This window comes from Cetorhinus maximus, chromosome 8, assembly GCF_964194155.1.
Source record: "Cetorhinus maximus chromosome 8, sCetMax3.hap1.1, whole genome shotgun sequence".
Classification (NCBI taxonomy): domain Eukaryota; kingdom Metazoa; phylum Chordata; class Chondrichthyes; order Lamniformes; family Cetorhinidae; genus Cetorhinus; species Cetorhinus maximus.
The window spans coordinates 24,790,349-24,810,199 of NC_135886.1; the positions used below are offsets into that span (position 1 = coordinate 24,790,349).

The following is a 19,851-nucleotide window of genomic DNA, read 5'->3' on the forward strand; positions in this document are numbered from 1 at the left end:
GCAAGTGTATGTACAGAGTGACTGTTCAATCAAAACCCAATACTTCTTATAATTTCAAACTTTGCCTCGTGAATAATAAAACAAACTACACATTATTCCACATCAGTGGGCTAACAACTCTGATTCTGACCACCGCTGGACTGAAAATGAGTAAGTTCTCCCTCACTTGGTCATGATTCCTCCCCAAACCTAACCAGGCTGACCTACCTCAAATGTTACTTACTTTCCTTTGGCATCTGTTTAAACAAGAGTTCAGGTCATTCTATTTATGATCCTGTGCCAGTCCGGGGGGCTGGTCATGGGAGCTGTCACTTAATTCAGCATGGGCCTCCTTAAGAGTAGACTTTGCCAGATTACCCATGATGAGTTCACCGGCAAAAACAGAGATTTCAATCTATCATGCTTGATCCAGCTAGTAAAGATAACTGTTTGGTTGAGGTGATTCCTTTTTATGTGTACTTTGTATTAGTTCCTGGTGGATGAAGGATTAATTGTACGTGTGTGTATGGATGGATTGTTTGTATTTTAAGGATATGGTTTTGGGTCATGACTACAAGTTTGTGACTATGGGTCATGATCATAATTGACAATTAATATAAGCATATCAGACAGATAACACTATCACGATATGATAACACTGGAAGAGCCCCTGGCTGCATGGGATAAAAAGAATGAATTTGGAGAAGATCTTTGCACAGAATTGAGGCAGATGATAGAAAGAAGAACAGAAGTCACAAGCCATCTGTAGCTACTAGAGTCACTGGGAATCAAGAACCACCTGAATTAGGATATCGGCTGCCTTCTTTTGTTAAGTATAACTTTTGTTACTTAACAAATTGCCCTAATACCACTATATCAAGTGTCTCCTCATCTGAAGCTTATTGTCTGGTCATGAAACCTCTTGCAAATATTAGAATCTCATATTTAATTTAATTTCAAATCACACTGTAGCTTAAACCAAGAATCTTGATAAGTTATAAGAAGCAGCAATTCCAAAACTTGACAACCCCTTTAGCAGTTGCTGAGTAAATTCACCCTGTCTGTTTCTGAGACACCAAAAGCTGTTTCCCCATCATGGAGCAAAACTCAACCCTCCACCTACTGAGGAATTGTCTATCCCAAAAAGAGAATCCTCAAAGTCAAACTAATACCCTCCTATTCATGAAGCACCTTTCATCAAACTCATGTGTTTCCTAGTTTCCCATCTACTGCTCATCATCGCAGCATCACCCTTTTCCCAACTTCGGCCTAACCTGCACATAAACATTCACAGCAATGGTAACTTTAAATAAGTAAGACCATAGAAATGCAAGCTGCAGCGTTTGGCTGACTAAAAGAGATTACAATCCTCTCCAAAGCTCATCAGCAACTGAGATTTAAAATTCACTGCTTCATATACACTTAAACACCTTTACAACAAAAAGTATCAGTTTGATCTCTGTGTAGTTTCTACTTTGCATGCCTCTTTAAGGTAGCTGCTAGCTCCAAAAAATGCCCCGACCTCTCCTTCCTGCACCCAATAGGGCACTTTCACGTGCACACTTAGGCCGGGATTTTCCAGCCCTGTCGCGGGCAAGACCCACTGCGGGCAAGGCTGTGCCCCAGCCGGAAGCCCATTGATTTGTGGCGGGACTGGCAGATCCTGGCGGCGGGTGGGTGTGGAAAATCCCGCACTTGGTATATGGGGCGGCAGGGGGGGTGTTGTGCGGGGTCAGGCAGGGGCAGGCATGAACCCGATCGGTACCCCTGATCGGAACCGCGCTGCCAATTAAGGCCGGCCCAGCGTGACGCTCGCCCGGAAGCACTGAGCGCTCCCTGTGCGGGCAGGGGGGTATTCCCTCAGGAGAGGTGCCTCAGGGAGATCAGTTTAAGGTTTGAAAATTTAAATGAAGGACAAAGTAACTTATAAAACATGTACCCTCATGAGCTGGGACATGTCAATGAATTTTTTAAATAATTTTTATTGAATTTTAAAACACTTCATGAAACCTCATCCCGCCCGTGGATGAGGTTTCATGAAAAATGCGAAGGACGCCTGGGCTCTTCGCCTGCCCGCCAACCTTAAGCTGGACGGGCAGCTCATTTAACTGTTTTAATTAGTTTTTAACAGGCTTTAATAGGTCTTTGACAGTTTGGCGGGCACGCTGTCAAGCCGAACTGAAAATCTAAATGATGCACGGTGATGTCGGGACGCACGCCCCCATTCGCTGACTGGAAAATAAAGTCTAAGAAGCAGCTCAGGCACTGACATTAGTAGTTCCAAAAGAGCCCACTGCTGGTGCATTCTGCCCAAAACCCCCAGGATGTGCTTGCAGAAGAAAATTGCTTTACTATAACAATAGGACCAAATGAGTTTTCTAATTGCTTTATAATACTAACTTGGAAAATATACATCACAACTAATAGTATGTTTTTAAATAAGGGATTTGCAAGATGACTCATCAATAAAGTTTTGATTGGATAATTATTTGCTGCTTCAAACTAGTATCAGTCTGTTTCACAGCACCAGGAATACAAAGAGGAGTAATCTTTGTGCTACACTATTCTTGTTGTATGTATTTTTCATTCACTGATTATGTGTTATCAAGGAAAAACCCATCACTTATTGTGCTGTGATTGTTTCTCGTGCTGCTGCAGAATACCTGGGATCATTCTGAGCAGCGCAGTGGGTTTGTGTACCTTCTCAAAAGACCACACCACCATTAAACACTATAAATGCATGTAGCTTGAACTTAACAAATGATTCACTGGAAAATTAATGCCATTGCTTCAGAAATATGCAGGATTACATTAATCAAAAAACTCTTCAACAAAAATTATATTGGGGCAATACTTGGCTTCTGCCCGAAGTTGCATTGAGTTGACGGAGCCAACCAAATACTGCCCGCTTGGGACAACCAAAAGATTTCAGGTTTCAAGAAAATGCCAAGCTGTGGCAAGATGTGGTGCCAAGTTGGCACTCCTGTACAACTCGCCAGTAATGGCAAGGAAGGAACTCAGCTGGCTCCCACATGGGCCATGCCAGTCGGTCAGGCTTGGGCTGGGAGGGTGGGGTTCAAGCAAGAGCTGGGCCAGTGGATCACAGTATTTATATATTTATGTGGGATCAGGAGACTGCACAAAATATCACCCCCTAAAAGTACTTTTTCCTGAATTAACACACAGGCCAATGGTTAGACTATACAACGCCAGCAACAAAACAGGCAGTGTGTGGCTACCCATTTGCACCTGAAAATTAGAAGTGGGAACTTTCAGCAAGTATAGGACTCTGATTTGCATACTTAAGCAACCTCCAAACTCAAATAGATAGGCATGCAATTCCTTCATTTACAACATGCCTTAAAATCCCACCTATGGGATAATCTTGAGCATCGATGGGGTGAGGTGCCTCCACTCCAATTCTTTTAACTGCCGGCCACCCGTTTGTGAGATGGGAAAAGGAAGGCTGACAATTAAAAACAAGGCCCATTGTTTTATAAATAAGAAAATACAGAGTGACATGACATACTGAAATACTAGCTATATCCAGGAGGCATTTTCCAACCCTGTTTCCTTGTGCGATAATGAACGTTTCTACTTACCCGACAATTGCCAAGTTCTTCAGCTGACAGTACGATTGCCCCACATTTCTTCCCTGGGATTCCGCTGGGAAGAGATAATGAAATATATATTAAAATCTTGTGTATTTTTTTTTTATTTTTCAACTGCTTTTAAATTCTGAGCCAATGGAAACAACAATATACAAATAATATTCAATATTATGTGAAACAAGTTGATGTAACTTACAAGGGTCAGGATGTCTTGGGGAGTTTGTTTTCCTCCATTTGTAATTCTTAGTAAAAAAAAATGTAGCTGAGAGAATAAGGGGCTGCCTTCTGCTATATGCTATTGTCTAATTTCTTATGGAAAACCTTATTTCTGAGAATTACAGAGAATTCCTGTATTTACATGGGTTATTCAGTTTGTATAATTTTTCCTGTTGTTAAGAGCGGCAAACTAGTCTGTTGGAGTATTGTGCTAGCACTAGCATTTAGCAACTTCCGTCACATGTGTGTCAAGAAGATGGATGGCGATAATGGAAAACAATAGCAATTTTCTTCTCGTTTTCAGAGACAATAGTAATTATTGACGTGCCAGGTTTAGCATGATTTGACTGCAATGCAGACATTTTCCAGTCCTTAACAAGTGTATTTCAAAAAGGCTTTGACTGAAGCAGATTGTTATTTCTTGTCGCTATGGTACCTGCTTTCATACCTCTAATAAACTAAATAGCACCAGCCAGCATTCAGTCATATTTTGGATGGCAGAATATTTTGTGGCTTCAGGTTAATTGGCAAGTGAAGTAAATTCAATCAGGACATATTTCATTTGTTACCCTCATGAATGAAAGACTTTTTGCAGGTACTACCTGTGCTGAAATCATAAAAGGAATATAAAACACACATTTATGATTTTGGTATAAATGGTAAACAGAGGACATAATGCTCACTACAATCTGCAGCAGACTCCAAATATCCATCAGGCAACTAGATTTTGGTTGCAATATCTTGATTACATTGTTAATACTGAAGTATCCCATCAGACAACCAGTTTTCTCTTTTATCTTCATTCGTTCATAGGAAGTGGGCTTCACTGGCTGGGCCAGCATTTATTGCCCATCCTTAATTGCCCTTGAGAAGGTGGTGGTGAGCTGCCTTCTTGAACTGCTGCAGTCCACGTGGTGTAGGTACACCCAGGGTGCTGTTCGGGAGGGAGCTCCAGGATTTTGACCCAGCGATAGTGAAAGGACCGCGATATATGTCCAAGTCAGGATGGTGAGCGGTTTGGGGGTGAGCTTCCTGGTGATGGTGTTCCCCTCTCTCTACTGCCCTTGTACTTCTAGATGGCTTGTGGGTTCGGAAGGTGCTGTCTAAGGAGCTATGGTGAGTCATTGCAGTGCCTTCTTGAACAGCTGCAGTCCATATGGTGTAGGTACACCCACAGTGCTACTAGGGAGGGAGTTCCAGGATTTGACCCAGCAACAATGAAGGAGCAGTGATATATTTCCAAGTCAGGATGGTGAGTGGCTTGGAGAGGAAATTTGAGGTTTGGTGTTCCCACATGTCTGCTGCCCTTGTCCTTATAGGTAGTAGCGGTTGTGGGTTTGGAAGGTGCTGTCGAAGGAGGCTTGGTGAGTTCCTGCAGTGCATCTTGTAGATGGTACACACTGCTGCTGCTGTGTGTCGGTGGTGGAGGGAGTGAATGCTCGCAGGTGTGGTGCTAATCAAGTGGGCTGTTTTGTCTTGGATGGTGTCATGCTTCCTGAGTGCTATTGGAGCTGCACTCATCCAGGCAAGTGGAGAGTATTCCATCACACTCCTGACATGCCCTGTAGATAGTGGACAGGCTTTTGGGAGTAAGGAGGTGAGTTACGCCCCTCAGGATTCCTAGCCTCTGACCTGTTCTTGTAGCCACAGTATTTATATGGGTTGTCCAGTTCAGTTTCTGGTCAATGGTAACCCCCAGGATGTTGATAGTGAGGGGGTTCATCGGTGGTAATGCCATTGAATATTAAGGGGTTATGGTTAATTTCTCTCTTGTTGAAGATGGCATTGATTGGCACTTGTGCAATGTGAATATTACTTGCCACTTGTCAGCCCAAACCTGGATATTGTCCAGATCTTGTTGTATTTGGACATGGACTGCTTCTGTATCTGAGGAGTCGCAAATGGTGCTGAATATTGAATCATCAGCAAACATTCCTACTTCTGACAGAAGGAAGGTCATTGATGAAGCAGCTGAAGATGATTGGGCCTCGGACACTACCCTGAGAAACTCCTGCAGGGATGTCCTGGAACTAAGATGATGGACCTCCAACAACCACAACCATCTTCCTTTCTGCAACCAGTGAAGAGTTTTCCCCCTTATTCCCACTGTCTCTAGTTTTGATAGGGCTCCTTGATGCCACACTCAGTCAAATGCTGCCTTGATGTCAAGGCAGTCACTCTCACCTCACCTCTGGAGTTCAACTCTTTTGTCCATGTTTGAACCAAGGCTGTAATGAGATCAGGAGCTGAGTGGCCCTGGCGGAACCCAAACTGAGCTCCTATGAGCAGGTTATTGCTAAGCAAGTGCCGCTTGATTACACTATTGATGACCCTTCCGTCGTTCATGGGATGTGGGCTTTTATTGCCCATCCCTAATTGTCCTCATACCGAGGGCATTTAAGAGTCGACCACATTACTGTGGTTCTAGAGTCAGAACAGCTTGGCTAGGGGCACGGCAAGTTCTGGAGCACAAGTTTTCAGTACTATTGGCGGAATGTTGTCAGGGCCAATAGCCTTTGCCGTATCCAGTGTCTTCAACTGTTTCTTGATATCATGTGGAGCGAATCAAATTGGCTGAAGACTGGCATTTGTGATGCTGGAGACCTCCGGAGGAGGCCAAGATGGATCAGCCATTCAGCATTTCTGGCTGAGGATTGTTGCAAATGCTTCATCATTGTCTTTTGCACTAATGTGCTGGGCTCCCCCATCAATGAGGTTGGGATATTTATGGAGCCTCCTCTTCCAGTGGTGAAAGTTAATTGACAGCCTTTTATACACCCAGCTATATGTTCCACTGTCTCTGTGCCACTTCATATTATTGCTGCTGTCTTGCCATAGGGAAAGTGATGAAAGAGTTCTGCTTGCAAACAATGCTTTCATATGGCAGATATCAGCCTTGGTCACTTGGAATGCTCCACTGCAGTAGAAGTTCAAAACTGGCATCACCTCTGCAGGTACTAGTATAACCATCTTTATTTTTGATTTCTGAAGGCTTGGCTCCACTAAACAGCACAAGGATGATTCCCAACCCACTATCGGTGGGAACAGATGGCCAGACAAATCACCTCTGAAAGCTTAGTGCCACTTGCCCACTTCACTAACACTCTGGAAAGGTAATGCCACCCCCAGCTACTTCCCTTTAAACAGTGGATCTTGGCAACTGTGCCAGCTCTACAATGGCATCACATCAGAATTATGTAATCGGGAAGGTTACTATCAGAATATAGATCACTGTATCCTAACTCCATTATTTATATATCTCTGCCACTGAGAAGGTAGATGCTTCCCATCCTGAAACTTGGCAGATTGTGCGACATAGTGCTTTTGGGGTGAAAATCAGACCTTTTTTTTTTATTCGTTCATGGGATGGGGGCATCGCTGGCTAGGCCAGCATTTATTGCCCACCCCCAATTTCCCTTGAGAACTGAATGGCTTGCTAGTTTACAAGTCAACCACATTGCTGGGGGCCAGACCAAGCAAGGACAGCAGATTTCCCTTCCCTAAAGGGCATTAGTGAACCAGGTGAGTTTTTACAACAATGGTTTCATTAGACTTTTAATTCCAGATTTTTTTTTTATTGGATTCAAATTTCACCATACACTTTGGTGGGATTTGAAGCCAGATCTGCAGAGCATTACCCTGGGTCTCTCATTACTAGCCCAGTGACATCACTACACCACCACCTCTCCCAATCAATGGTCCAGCACAAATTCCTGTCCTCCACGCAGGTAAAAATGCTATGTTCTGCCCTCCCCAATGCAGAAGTTTGGAAAGCATTCTATATAACAGTGATTTATGAGACCCTCAGATCATTGTTCACCAATGAAGAGAATCTCACCAACTCTGAGCTTAAATCCCAGCTCTGGGATTATTGCCATCTCTCCTACTTGTCTTTGCTCTTCCATATGAAGTTTGAGTGCAAACAGTCAGGATAGAATCGTCCCAGATTTGCACTAAGTGCTTCGTTTTACCCGCCGGCCGCAATGGCAGGTCTTCACGCTGTATCGTCCCAAATCTGCTGCATTAGTTATGCATTCCCAGGAGACACACTGTTTCAATGGCAGGCAGGCTCTCATTCACACGCCATGCCATCACCTCACCACTTCATCAAGCTGGGCACCATATTTAAAGTTCGGCCGCGCGCACACATCTCAGTGCTTCCAGCCCACGACTACTGCAGGGAAGATGTCCAAGAAAGGCAAAAAGACTGCAGCCCCCAGGTTTAGTGATGCGTCACTGGCTTGCCTTTTGAAAGCTGTGGAAATCTGCCACGATGTCCCCTACCCCCACTCTGGCTGCAGGATGGGCAGCAGCGTAATCAACCAGGCTTGGGAGGCGGTGGCAGTGATGATCAGTGCCAATGCTACACAGAAGAGGTTGGCCATCCAATCAGAAAGAGGATGAATGATCTTATTTGTGCAGCCAGGCTATCTGTTGAATCCTAGTCACCAATTTGTTGGGACTTATGGATCTGGGTTGCACGTTTGTTGTGGGATGGCTGAGTTGGCATAATGGACAGAGTTAACCAGCAGACAGTTCTTAGGTGGAACACTATTTTTTTTATTTACAAAGGTATTCAGCAGCTACACTTGTGTGCTTTCAACTCAGACCCTCACTCCATACTTCTGACTACTAACTCAGGCTACTGACTACAGAGGGTAACCTGTGCTACTCCTCTATTGGTTACATAAGATCATGTGATCTTCCTTTATAACATCCTTCTTAAAGATATACTACACATTACATAAAACCATAATTACCACATCCCTCCCCTTTACTTGGAAACACATTTTACATTTACAAGTTCAGTTTTCTCAAAATAGCAAATTATTTACACAGATAAGTAATTTACAAATTCAGTCTTTCTGTGTTTTTTTTTTATGCGTGTAGAACGTCTCAGCTCTACAACTTCAGATGCTTTGTCAGGAACCTCCATTTCTGGAGTTGTCTGAACATCAGGTTCTTCGGCGATCGCTTGCAAATCTGTTTCCTCAACACTTGCAGGTCAACAGACACATGTGACACATCTGTACTAGGTTGAGATCTCTCAAAAGGAAACGTTGGCCTGGTCGTGAACACTGGTGGAATCATTTATTGGGGATTTGTCTCTTTCTCCCTTAGATGATCCATGTTTTTCCATATGACGCAGCCTTCCACCTTCATGTGGTAAGATAGAGGTCCAGTCACTGCACTTATTTCACTTGGCAACCACTTTGGTCCTTCTCCATATACCGTCTCTCCTACGGTAAACTTCCTGTCCCGACTATGCCATCGTGTCTAGTTTTCTGACTTCCCGGACTCCTTTCCACCTTCCCCCGCTAAAATCAGCATTATTAAGCTCAGTCTTGTCCTGAGATGGTGTTTCATCAATAATTCCGCAGGTGTGACACCTGTTGTTGTGTGAGGGGTGGTCCTTTAATGGAAAAGAAAGCGTGCTAGCTTGGTTGCTATGGAATCTCCAGTTAATTTCTTCATGTCTGACTTGAATGCTTGAACTGCCCTTTCGGCCAGTCCATTTTAGGAAGGGTGGTATGGTGAAGTTTTTACCTAAGTGATTCCATTGAGGCTGATAAACCGCTGAAACTCAGCACTCATAAATGCCGTGCCATTATCAGAAATGACTATTTCTGGTAGTCCGTGAATGTAAAACTTTGATGTAGCTTCTCAATTGTAGCAGAAGGTGTTGGTGAGTTCACCTCATATACGTCCATCCATTTTGAGTAGGCATCGACAATGAGCAGAAACATTGTTCCCATGAAAGATCCCATATGGACAGTTCTTAGGTGGAACACATTCTGTTTATTTACAAAGGTACTCACCAGCTACACTTGTGTGCTTTCAACTCAAACACTGTCTCCATACTTCTGACTAGTAACTCAGACTACTGACTAGAGATAGCCCGCGCTACTCCTCTATTGGTTACGTAAGATCATGTGATCTTCCTTTATAACAACCTTCTTAAAGGTATACTATATATTACATAAAGCCATAATTACGACAGTATGGCAACCATCTCATCACTCTAAACTCATACACTCAAGCCCATCACATTCACTGGCATCTCACTCACTGCCAGCTCAAGGGACATCACTACCCACTCTCACACACATACCCTACATGCCCATCTGGCCTCATCTCCTCTGGAGGCTGCCTCCTCAGCCCTCACAATCTTGAGGCCACTTGGACAGATCAATATGTGCCCCCACACACACACCCTGGGAAACCCCCCTTCCCCACTACAGCCCTCATCCTGCAGCCTATTCGCTTGCCTGAGGCCACTTCCCCCCCCATTGCCAAGCAAGCCCTAGCCCTGCAACCACTGAAAAGACACCCACATATGACTGATCTGGTAGGTAGGGGCCTGCCATGAGCCCCCCTAAAAGTGATGTTGCGCTGTCTGTGAAGCCTGGCGTTGATGACCGCGAATGTTGACTGAAGCAAGGTAGGCAAACGAACCTTGAAGTCCCGAGTGAAGTGCAACCTGCCGGATGCACGTTGCTTATGTGCTGTTGTGAAACACAGCAGTGTGTTGAGTGAGTTGACGACCCAGTCGGGTGGGACAATTCCGGCGGGCAGACCTAATATATGCTGATGTATTACAATGAGGTTCCCGACGTCTGAGGCTGAATAACGTGGCCCACCATTGGCGGGCTGAGCAGACGATCGCGAACTGGTTTTCACGCCGTCGTGAAACCAATGAAGCCACATTGTCCTCTTACGCCACTGAACACGCCTGATGCCGGTGGGCACAGAAAATCCTGGCCTCACTTAATTAACCATATTTGGAAAATCTTGCCATTCTAAAGGATGTTTGCCTGCAGCAAACTGATAGATGAAGATAAATTCCCTGACTGTGTTTAGTGTTTCCTCCAGTTAAGCTCAAAAGTTTATTTATAGATGCTCGTCAGTCAGCTTGACTCTTTATAAATATATATCACCACAGTTTCTGTCAGAAAAGGATCAGAGGTGTACTCTATCTGGGAGTTTGTAGAATATAGGTTTCTTCAGTGCATTACAGCATGTCACACAATGGGGATGTTACAATTTAATAATGGGAAATAAGCAACTGGCATCTTATGAATCAAAACCCAGCAAATTCCTATTCCCCAGCTTGAATGAAAAAGTAATAGGTTGGCTGTTTCATGTCGCCAAATGATGTAGTGGTACATCATGATTTGGGAAACTTGTGCGAATTGTTTCCTGCCATCATGATAAATTGTGGTCAATAAAATAAACACTGTTAAGATGATCATAATAACTCTTTATCTGGTCAAAGCAGGTGATCATTTGTAAAAGACAAATCATCCATTTTGTCCCTGTAATTTAACCTGTAACAAAGCAGTTTCAAGAATCAGTATCAGGAGAAAACCTTTGAGATTTGGAAATAACAGAAAGCCTTTAAACCATGGGATGGAATTTACTGACTATCTAAAAATACCATGGACAATCAACACTGCAGCCATACAAATAGGAGTTTTTCACTTGCAAGAGATCAGTGACAGACAAAGGTTAGTTCTTAGACATTTACAACACAGAAGGAGGCCATTCAGCCCATCGTGTCCACATTGGTCAACAAAGATCTGACTACACAAATCCCATTTTCCAGCACTTGGCCCATAGCTCTAGAGGCTACGGCAACACAAGTGAATATCTAAATACTTCTCAGCCACCTTTTCGGGCAGTGAGTTCTAGACTCCCACCACACTCTGGGTAAAAAAAAATTCTCCTCAACTCCCCTCTTAGCCTTCTATCTCTTAACTTAAATCTATGCCCCCTGGTTATTCACCCCTCCACTAATGGAAAAGGTGCCTTCCTATCCACCCTATCTATGCCCCTCATTATCTTATACACCTCTAACAGGTCCTCTCTCAGCCTTCGCTGCTCCAAGGAATATAACCCCAGCCGATCCAATCTTCTCTCATAGCTCAGACCCTCCAGACCAGGCAGCATCCTGGTAAATCTCCTCTGCACCCTCTCCAATGCAATCACATCCTTCCTATAATGTGGTGATCAGAACTCCACTCCAGTTGTGGCCAACCAGCATTTTATACAGTTCCAGCATAACCTCCCTGTTCTTGTATCCTATGCCTCAGCTAATAAAGACAAGTATCCCATATGCCTTCTTAACCACCTTATCTACCTGCCCTGCTACCTTCAGGGATCTGTGGGTATGAACACCAAGGATGCAACTTAAGAATTTAGCTTCCTCCCTACCTTGCACACTAAAACTATCCCAGTTAACATTTGGGTAGTTAAAATCTCCTACTATTATTGTCTTATTATTCTTACACTTTTCTGAAATTTGATTACATATTTGATCCTCTATCTCTCCCTGACTGTTTGGGGGCCCATAGTACACACCCAAAAGTGTGATTGCCCTTTTTTGTGTTTTTTACTTCTACCCATATAGCCTCATTTGATGATCTTTCCAAGATGTCATCCTCCTCACTGCTATAATTGAACCCTTGATCAATATTGCAACCCCCCCCTCCCCCGCCCTCCTCTTCTATCCCCCTCTCTATCTCATCTGAATACCCTATAATCAGGAATGTTGAGCTGCCAATCCTGTACTTCTTTTAGTTGACAGGGTTTTTTTTTAAAGGACAATATACTCAAGGCGAGGGATGTTAATGCTGAAAAATGGGACATCTACCAACACCACAGGCACGCAAAGTGGATTCATCCAATCTGACCTAACAATGTAAGTCACGGTTAGCCTCCCGAGCACCCACTAATGTGTTTTTATTCAACTCAGCAGTTTTCATTGAGGCCTCTGTGGATAAGGTAATTCAACTTGCATTTTTATAGCAGCTTTAGCAAAGCTTCATAGGAGCGTTATGAGACAGAATTTGACACTGAATCGCTCAAGAAGGCATTAGGTGAGTTGACAAAAAGTTTGATCAAAGAGGTATGTTTTAAGCAGCTTCTTAAACAAAGCGAGAATGGAGAGAGGTGGGAAAGCTTCGGGAGGGAGGGCCCAGGCATCTAAAGGCATGATCACCAATAGTGGAGCAATTAGGGATGCTCAAGAGACCAGAGTTAGAGGAGCACAGATATCTTGGCAGGGGTGGGGGGGAGGTGGGTGGGGTGTATAGGGTTGAAGAAAATTACAGAGAAAGGGACGGGTGAAGCCACAGAGGGATCTGAAAATACGGATAGGAATTGTAAAACTGAACCATTGCTGAACTGAGATCATTTAGATTAGTGAGCACAGGGGTAATGGGTGAATATGTGAGTTAGCAGACAGGCAGCAATATTCTGGATGAGCGTTAGTTAATGGAGGGTGGAAAATGGGAGGCAGGCCAGGAAAGTGTTAGAAAAATCAAGACTATAGGTAACAAAGGCATGAATCATGGTTTTAGCAGCACATAAGCTGAGGTGGGGCAGGGGGGAATGGGAGATGGTCAATGTTATAGAGATAGGAAGAAGGGGTTTTGCTCATGGAGCAGATATGTAAGTGGAAACTCATTTAAGGATCAACTAGGTCCCTAAAGTTACACACCCCTCTGATTCAGTCTCCAACAGTAAGGTAACCAGGGAAAGGGTTGGAATCAGTGGCTTTGGAACAAAGTTTGTAGCAGGAACCAAAGACCATATGACTTTGGTCCTTCCAGTGTTTAGTTGGGACAACTTTCTGCTCATTCAGTACTGTCAATTTTAAAAAAAAATCAAATTAGACTTCAGCAGCCATAAAAGAGGATTTTTCCCTGTCAGCAGTCTATTGAAGTGGCAGCATGCTAATCATTGTGCTGCCCTTTCTACTGCAGAACAAAAGGCAATTGAAACAATGCCACTTACTACAGTAGGGAACATAAAATAAGCTACAAGAACAATAAGGCCGATTTCTTAGTGAGATAATATATCTGCACTAGCAATAATTTTTACATCACAATCTGGCATTGTGCTAAGTATTTTGTAAAAGTATAATACATTTATAGTGAAGAAGTTTCTGCACTGCACTGGGGAACTGAGACAGTATCTGTATTACTGAATCAATCCATAGGTCATGCTCTTCAATCAGCCCTCTCTCCTCAGTGCCTCGGATACAGGCTGAATCCATTATTACATCAGTTTCAGTCACTTTTTTTTAACCTCTTCACCCTTTGCAGGTTGCAAAAGACTCAAGCGTGAGAATGCTCCAAAGCCACATGAGGCATTTTGGAAGTTTGACCATTTGACACCATCTCAGAGGGCTTGCTCAATGCATCCTATCTTCAATTCAGTTGTAAGTGCAGCTTTGAGCTAATCAGAATGCCATTGAAAAATCATCTATGCATCAATAAAGTCAATAAAATATTGACCAAAACCAGAGAATTCAAGTGAGAGGAAATTGTGGTTAAACTTCACAGTGCTTTCATCATCCAGCACCTTTAGCACTGCATCCCATTGCGATAACTGAGAAAAAAGGCAGGTACTTCAGGATTACCATCATTCAAAGAAGAGCCAACAAGGCTGATCCCTTGTGTCAAAGATCTGAATTGAGGAAATGGTGCAGAAACTTCTTAGATGTCTCTTTTCAAGGCTGGAAAACTAGAGACCTTTCAAGATAGTTAAGAGAATGGGAACAACAAATCTGGGATACTACATTAAAGTAATGTTTGAAGTTGACTAGGTTCAGCTGTAACAAGGCAAATTTTAGAGTGATATTGGGATGATCTTCCCAGCACATGGAGTAGACTCCAAAATGGAAAGTATGGAAATCTGGAATTGAGTTACCAAAAGCTGTCTGAATGGAAAGTTGTTCTCAACTATAATAAATCAAATTGTCATTTCTTTATTGTTTAGGTTGGGTTATTAGCAAGATTAAAAACAATCTAACTGCTTCTGGCTAAATTCTATATATTAATTTCAAGCAATTTTAGAAATGCTTACCCAGGAGAACACTACAAACTGTTAGAAAAGTAAAATCAAAGGGCCTTTCTTATTAAAATTTGCAACAGTGGCAATAAAGAAATTCCAAGCCAAAACTTTATGACTCACTCACCACCCAGCATTGAACTAGACAACGTATTTAGACAGGACAAAGGCAAGACCCAGCCAAATCAACCCTGCAAAGCCCTCTTCACTAACACCTGAGGAGTTGTGCCAAAATTGGTTGAGTTCTCCCACAGACTAGTCAAGCAAAAGCCTGACATTGTCATACTGACAGAACCATACCTTTCAGCCAATGTCACTGATTCCTCCTACACCATCCTTTAGTATGTTTTCTGGCAGGAACAGACTCACAAGAGGTGGCAACTCAGTGATATACAGTCAAGAGAGAATGGAGGAGTCCTCAACATTGACTCTGGAACCAAGAAGCATTGTGGCATCAAACAAGAAAATATCCTGCTAATTACCATCTGCCACCTTCCACTAGCTGATGAATCAATGCTCCTTCATGTTGAACGCCACTTGAAAGAAGTACTGAGGGTAGCAAGGGTACAGAATATACTCTGGGTTGGGGATTTCAATGCTCATCACAAAGAGTGACTCAGTAACACCACCACTGACAAAGGCAGCAAAGTCTTGAAGAGGGCAGCTATCAGGCTAGGCTTGTGGCAAGTGGTTAGAGAATCAACACAATGGAAAAACCTGCTTGATCTGATCGTCACCAACCTAACAGTTGCAGCACATCTGTCCTCAACAGTTCTGGCAGGAGTGACCACCATACAGTCCTTGTGGAGATAAATTCCCATCTTAACACTCAGAGCACCCTCCATCATGTTGTGTGAAACTACCGCCATGCTGAATGACAAAGATTCAGAACAAGATCCACAAGCTCAAAATGGAACATCCACAAGGTGCTGTCGGTCATCAGCAAAAGTGGAATTGTATTCTATCACAAATTGTAACCTTATGGCCCAGCATATCCCTCACTCAGCCATTATCATCATGCCATAAGCCTGTTCTACTGAGGAGTGTAAAACAGCATGTTAGGATCAGAATCAAATGTACAAGACAATGAGGTGCCAACCTAGTGAAGCTGCAACAAAGGATCACATGTATGCAAAACAGTGAAATCAGTGTGTAATAGACGGAGCTAAGTAATCCCATTAAAAAATGACTAAGGTAAAAGCTCTACAGTCCTGCCATATCCAGTAATGAATGGTGGTGGACAATTAAATAATTAATGGGAGATGGAGACTCTATGAACAATCCCATCCTCAGTGATAATAAAGCTTACCAACTGAGTGCAAAATATGAGGTTGAAGCACTTGCAACCATCTCCAACCAGAAGTGCCAAGTGGGAGATCCACCTCGGCTTTCTCCTGATGTCTCCCACCATCTCAGGAGCCAGTTTTCAACCCGCATTCTGGCTGTAGTACTGAAGACTTGTGCGCCAGTACCAGCAGCGCCCCCAGCTAAGCTGTTCCAGTGCAGCTACAACATTGACATCCACCCAACAAAGTGGAAAATCTCCAAGGTGAGTCCTGCCCAGAAGAAGCAGGACAAATCTAGCCAATTATCATCCCAGCAGTCTACTTTCAATCATTAGCAAAGTGATGGAATGAATCATTGACAATGCTGTCAAGCAATGCTTGCTCATCAATAACCTGCTCGCCAATACTCAGTTGGGCCACTCAGCTCCAGACCTCAATACAGTCCCGGCCCAAACATGAACAAAAGAGCTGATTTCCAAAGGTAAGAGTTGCTGCCCTTGACATCAAGGTAGCATTTAGGTGACCAAGTGTGGTATCGAGTGGTTATAGTAAAATTGAAGTCAATGTGAATCAGGGCATAAACTCTCTACTAGCTTGAGTCACACTGCACTTTGTACAAAGATACGATGAGTTCATTCCAGCCACCTACTATAGTTGCTAACAGTAATAAGATTCTTTGCATTGGCAATTCATATGCAACTACAGAAATCACACTTTAATGAGGTGCAAACATCTGACTGAAGTTGCTTAACATTGCCTGAAATCAGCAGAGTTTTTAAATCATTAATTGCAGGGGATTACACATCAGATGAACCACCATAATTTGGTCTTTCCCACAGCAATAAAAGAAGTTATTGACCTGCATGGAACAATTGCCATGCTTGATGCATTATAATTGGCATCTTGGAATTAACTTCTGTGGTATTGACAAATGGTTAATGTAATTTGCCCAATACAGGTAGCTTCCTGTTATAAGTAAGGACAGTGTAAGACTAAGTGGGTGCAAGTGTACTGTGTTATAATAGAGGCACTGGATGTGGAATCTAACCAATTAAGCAGACCTCAATATTTAATACAGATTCACATTCACGTGATATGAATTAAATATCAATTACTACCATGCTTTTTTGTTGAAATCAGGTCCATCATTTGGTAAACTTGTATTATTCTTATGATGATTCAGTCTAGTACTGAGCAAAGCTTCAGTAACATCGAAATAATTTATTGATCTGAATGCCACAAGTCATTTCCTTTGGCACTAAACATTTTTTTAGATTCTGCTACTTGCCAAGTTAAATCAAAAGGTTAAACAAGAAAACAATTTTATGAGAAAGATGTTGTAGAAGCGTTCAAAAGCCATTTGGCCAATCAAATCCGAACCATTATGAACAAAAGGCCATAGACGCATCTCTCAGCTTATTTTTAAAATGATTTTATTTGTAGTAAGTTTATCGTTGTGCACCACTATTTAAAAAATTACTTGAACTTGCTTTTGTTAATTGTTCAGGTAGTCCTTTCTAACCAAACAAACATCATGGTCATGGAATGGTTTACTTTTTGGCAAATGCACAAAAAATAGTAAGGGTAAGGGGAGAAGGGCCTTTAGCTTTTTCCCTTCAGAAGATACACTGCACCCAGTGAGTGGGCGGGCAGAAAACCTGCTCATAGCTCTGTCTAACCAGAAGTTGAGAAATGTGCAAGAGTGACTGTGGATGTCTCACTCAATGATTTTCAATCTCTCCCGTTGCAACCATCTATGATGGCAATGTATAGTTTGACAAATAATTGGATGGTGAACAGTTGGCGCCAATGCACCATACCACTCTGTGGCACATCCACTGGGGATCCCAGCACGCTGTGTTTCCAAGCTAGTCATCAGAGCAAAATAATTTGAAATACCACCAGACAAGAAAGTCATGTATGCCCTGCTGTTTTATAAAATGAGTCAAAATGTTAACCAGTTTTTAACAACCAAATTTTTCAATAACATACACTTGCGCTTTGATACCCAATACAAAGCCACTACACTGTTAATCTGTCTGGGAATCCAGACCTACATTATATTCAACTAAATAAAATACGCCATTTTTCTACCATTTTGGATTCTAAATTTTAATGATAAACATACATTAAACATTGAGGATAGCATAATTGTCACACAATATAGTTGTATGATTATCTGCAACAGTTTAGTAACAGATGGGCTTAAATGCAGTTATTCAGTACAAGTTATGCTTTAGATCTCTTCAGTCTGGGCTATCGTTGTTCAACTGTTGGTTGCTTGTCATAGATCATTATTGGCAAAGGCTTTCTACCTGCATTAACATTTGCATCTGTACATGAGTGACAATTAAATTACAATATACTTGTGTCATGCAAGTATTTGAATGCAGGTGACTTGAATCATCTCGAGTCCAAAATTATATTACAATATTTGACTTTCGATCCTAGGCAAAGTGAGGGCATTGACCCAAGGGAGTAAGGGCCCACAAGTTGGGGTGGAACTTCGATTCACTGGGTTTACAGTATGTGCAATAAAGCAGCCCAAATTTGGTTCAGGGATGGAACAGACAAGTCTTCCTCCAGTGCCCAAACATCTCAGATGATTTTGGGACACGTCTGAGAAGTTTTCAGACGACCTTGGGTCGTCTATCGACCAAGATCTCCAAGGAATGCAAAGCTGTCATGAGTGCTGCTGTGGCCTTAAGCAAGACCCCAAATGTCCCTAAGAATAATGTAATCAATCCAGAGAGGATCAAATACTTTCAAAAACATTTCTGTTTGCTTGTTTGGGAACGGGAGAAAAATTCCCTGCATTATTTCTTCCACCCTTCCCAGGCCTCAGGATCCACCTATCAAAAAAGCCTGGGTGTCACGCTTAGCTTGCCTGAAACAACAGAACAGACACCTTTAATGTGATTCAGCCTAGTTATGAAGTGAACACTGTTCTTGAGTTTCGAGTCTGCCTCATGTGTCACCAGCAGTCTTGTTCTGCCCATACTTCTGATGGTGGAATTGGAATCCCAGAATTTTAGAGGCATCTGCATCCTTTTAAAAATCTTATACCTGTCACATTTCCTTGACTATAATACCATCACTGGCACGAGGATATACAATGACAAGTTTAGACATTTTTATTATAAATGTGGACATTGGAATTTATAATGGACATCTGACTTCAAAGTGGAGACTGAATTACATCCGCATACTCTGGTCCAATTATTCTCCACCCTGTAACTTCACTTAATCGGATAGCTACATTGACTCTTGTTCAACACCATAGGAAATCAGATAGCATACTTTTTTTAAAAAATTATTTCGTTGGCTTATTAGAGATAAATTTTAATACTATGGATTGGAACATTTTTCTCCTATCAGGAGTGGGTTAAAGTGGCCCTTGTGCCCACATCTGTGTATTCACCCCCATCTCCAACCGATTTCAGTCATGATTCCTGATGAGATTCTAGCCATCAAGCGGGAACCTACCAATACAATTGACGTAACTCTGGCAGTGCTGAGGTGGGACCAACTGGAGGGAGAGGAGGATTCAGCAGTAAGTAGGGGGGCCCTAAGCGAAAACCCCTGTGGACAAGACACTATTTGCACTTGATGGACGGAGAAGCAGCAGCCAGTAGCAGTCCTGGTGGGGCGAAGGAAATCCCAGATGCGGCAGTAAGATTGCAGTAAGCCTTGCTACCTGGATTTTCTGACATTCATTCTTGCAATCTCACCAAGTCGCTGAGGATAATTCCCTCCCCCCAGCCCCAAGTAAAACATAGTATGGTTAGATGCAAAATATAGAGCTCATTCTACCCTGCCTCAACAACATATCTCAACCACAGAAAACCATCTCTACTTACTGTCAAATTAGGAGCAATTTCACGATAAGGGCCTACATTCTT

The 19,851-nt window shown here is 42.7% G+C and overlaps 1 protein-coding gene across 2 annotated transcripts in view; it reads right to left on the reverse strand.

Annotated features, from left to right (window-relative positions):
* Nucleotides 1-19,851, reverse strand: part of LOC144683255 (copine-8-like) — a 742,817-nt gene that overhangs the window by 402,245 nt on the left and 320,721 nt on the right. For both annotated transcript variants that reach the window (XM_078546211.1, XM_078546212.1), the window contains one exon: nt 3,582-3,645. In XM_078546211.1, coding sequence (XP_078402337.1) covers nt 3,582-3,645 — 64 coding nt within the window. The remainder of the gene's footprint in view (nt 1-3,581; nt 3,646-19,851) is intronic.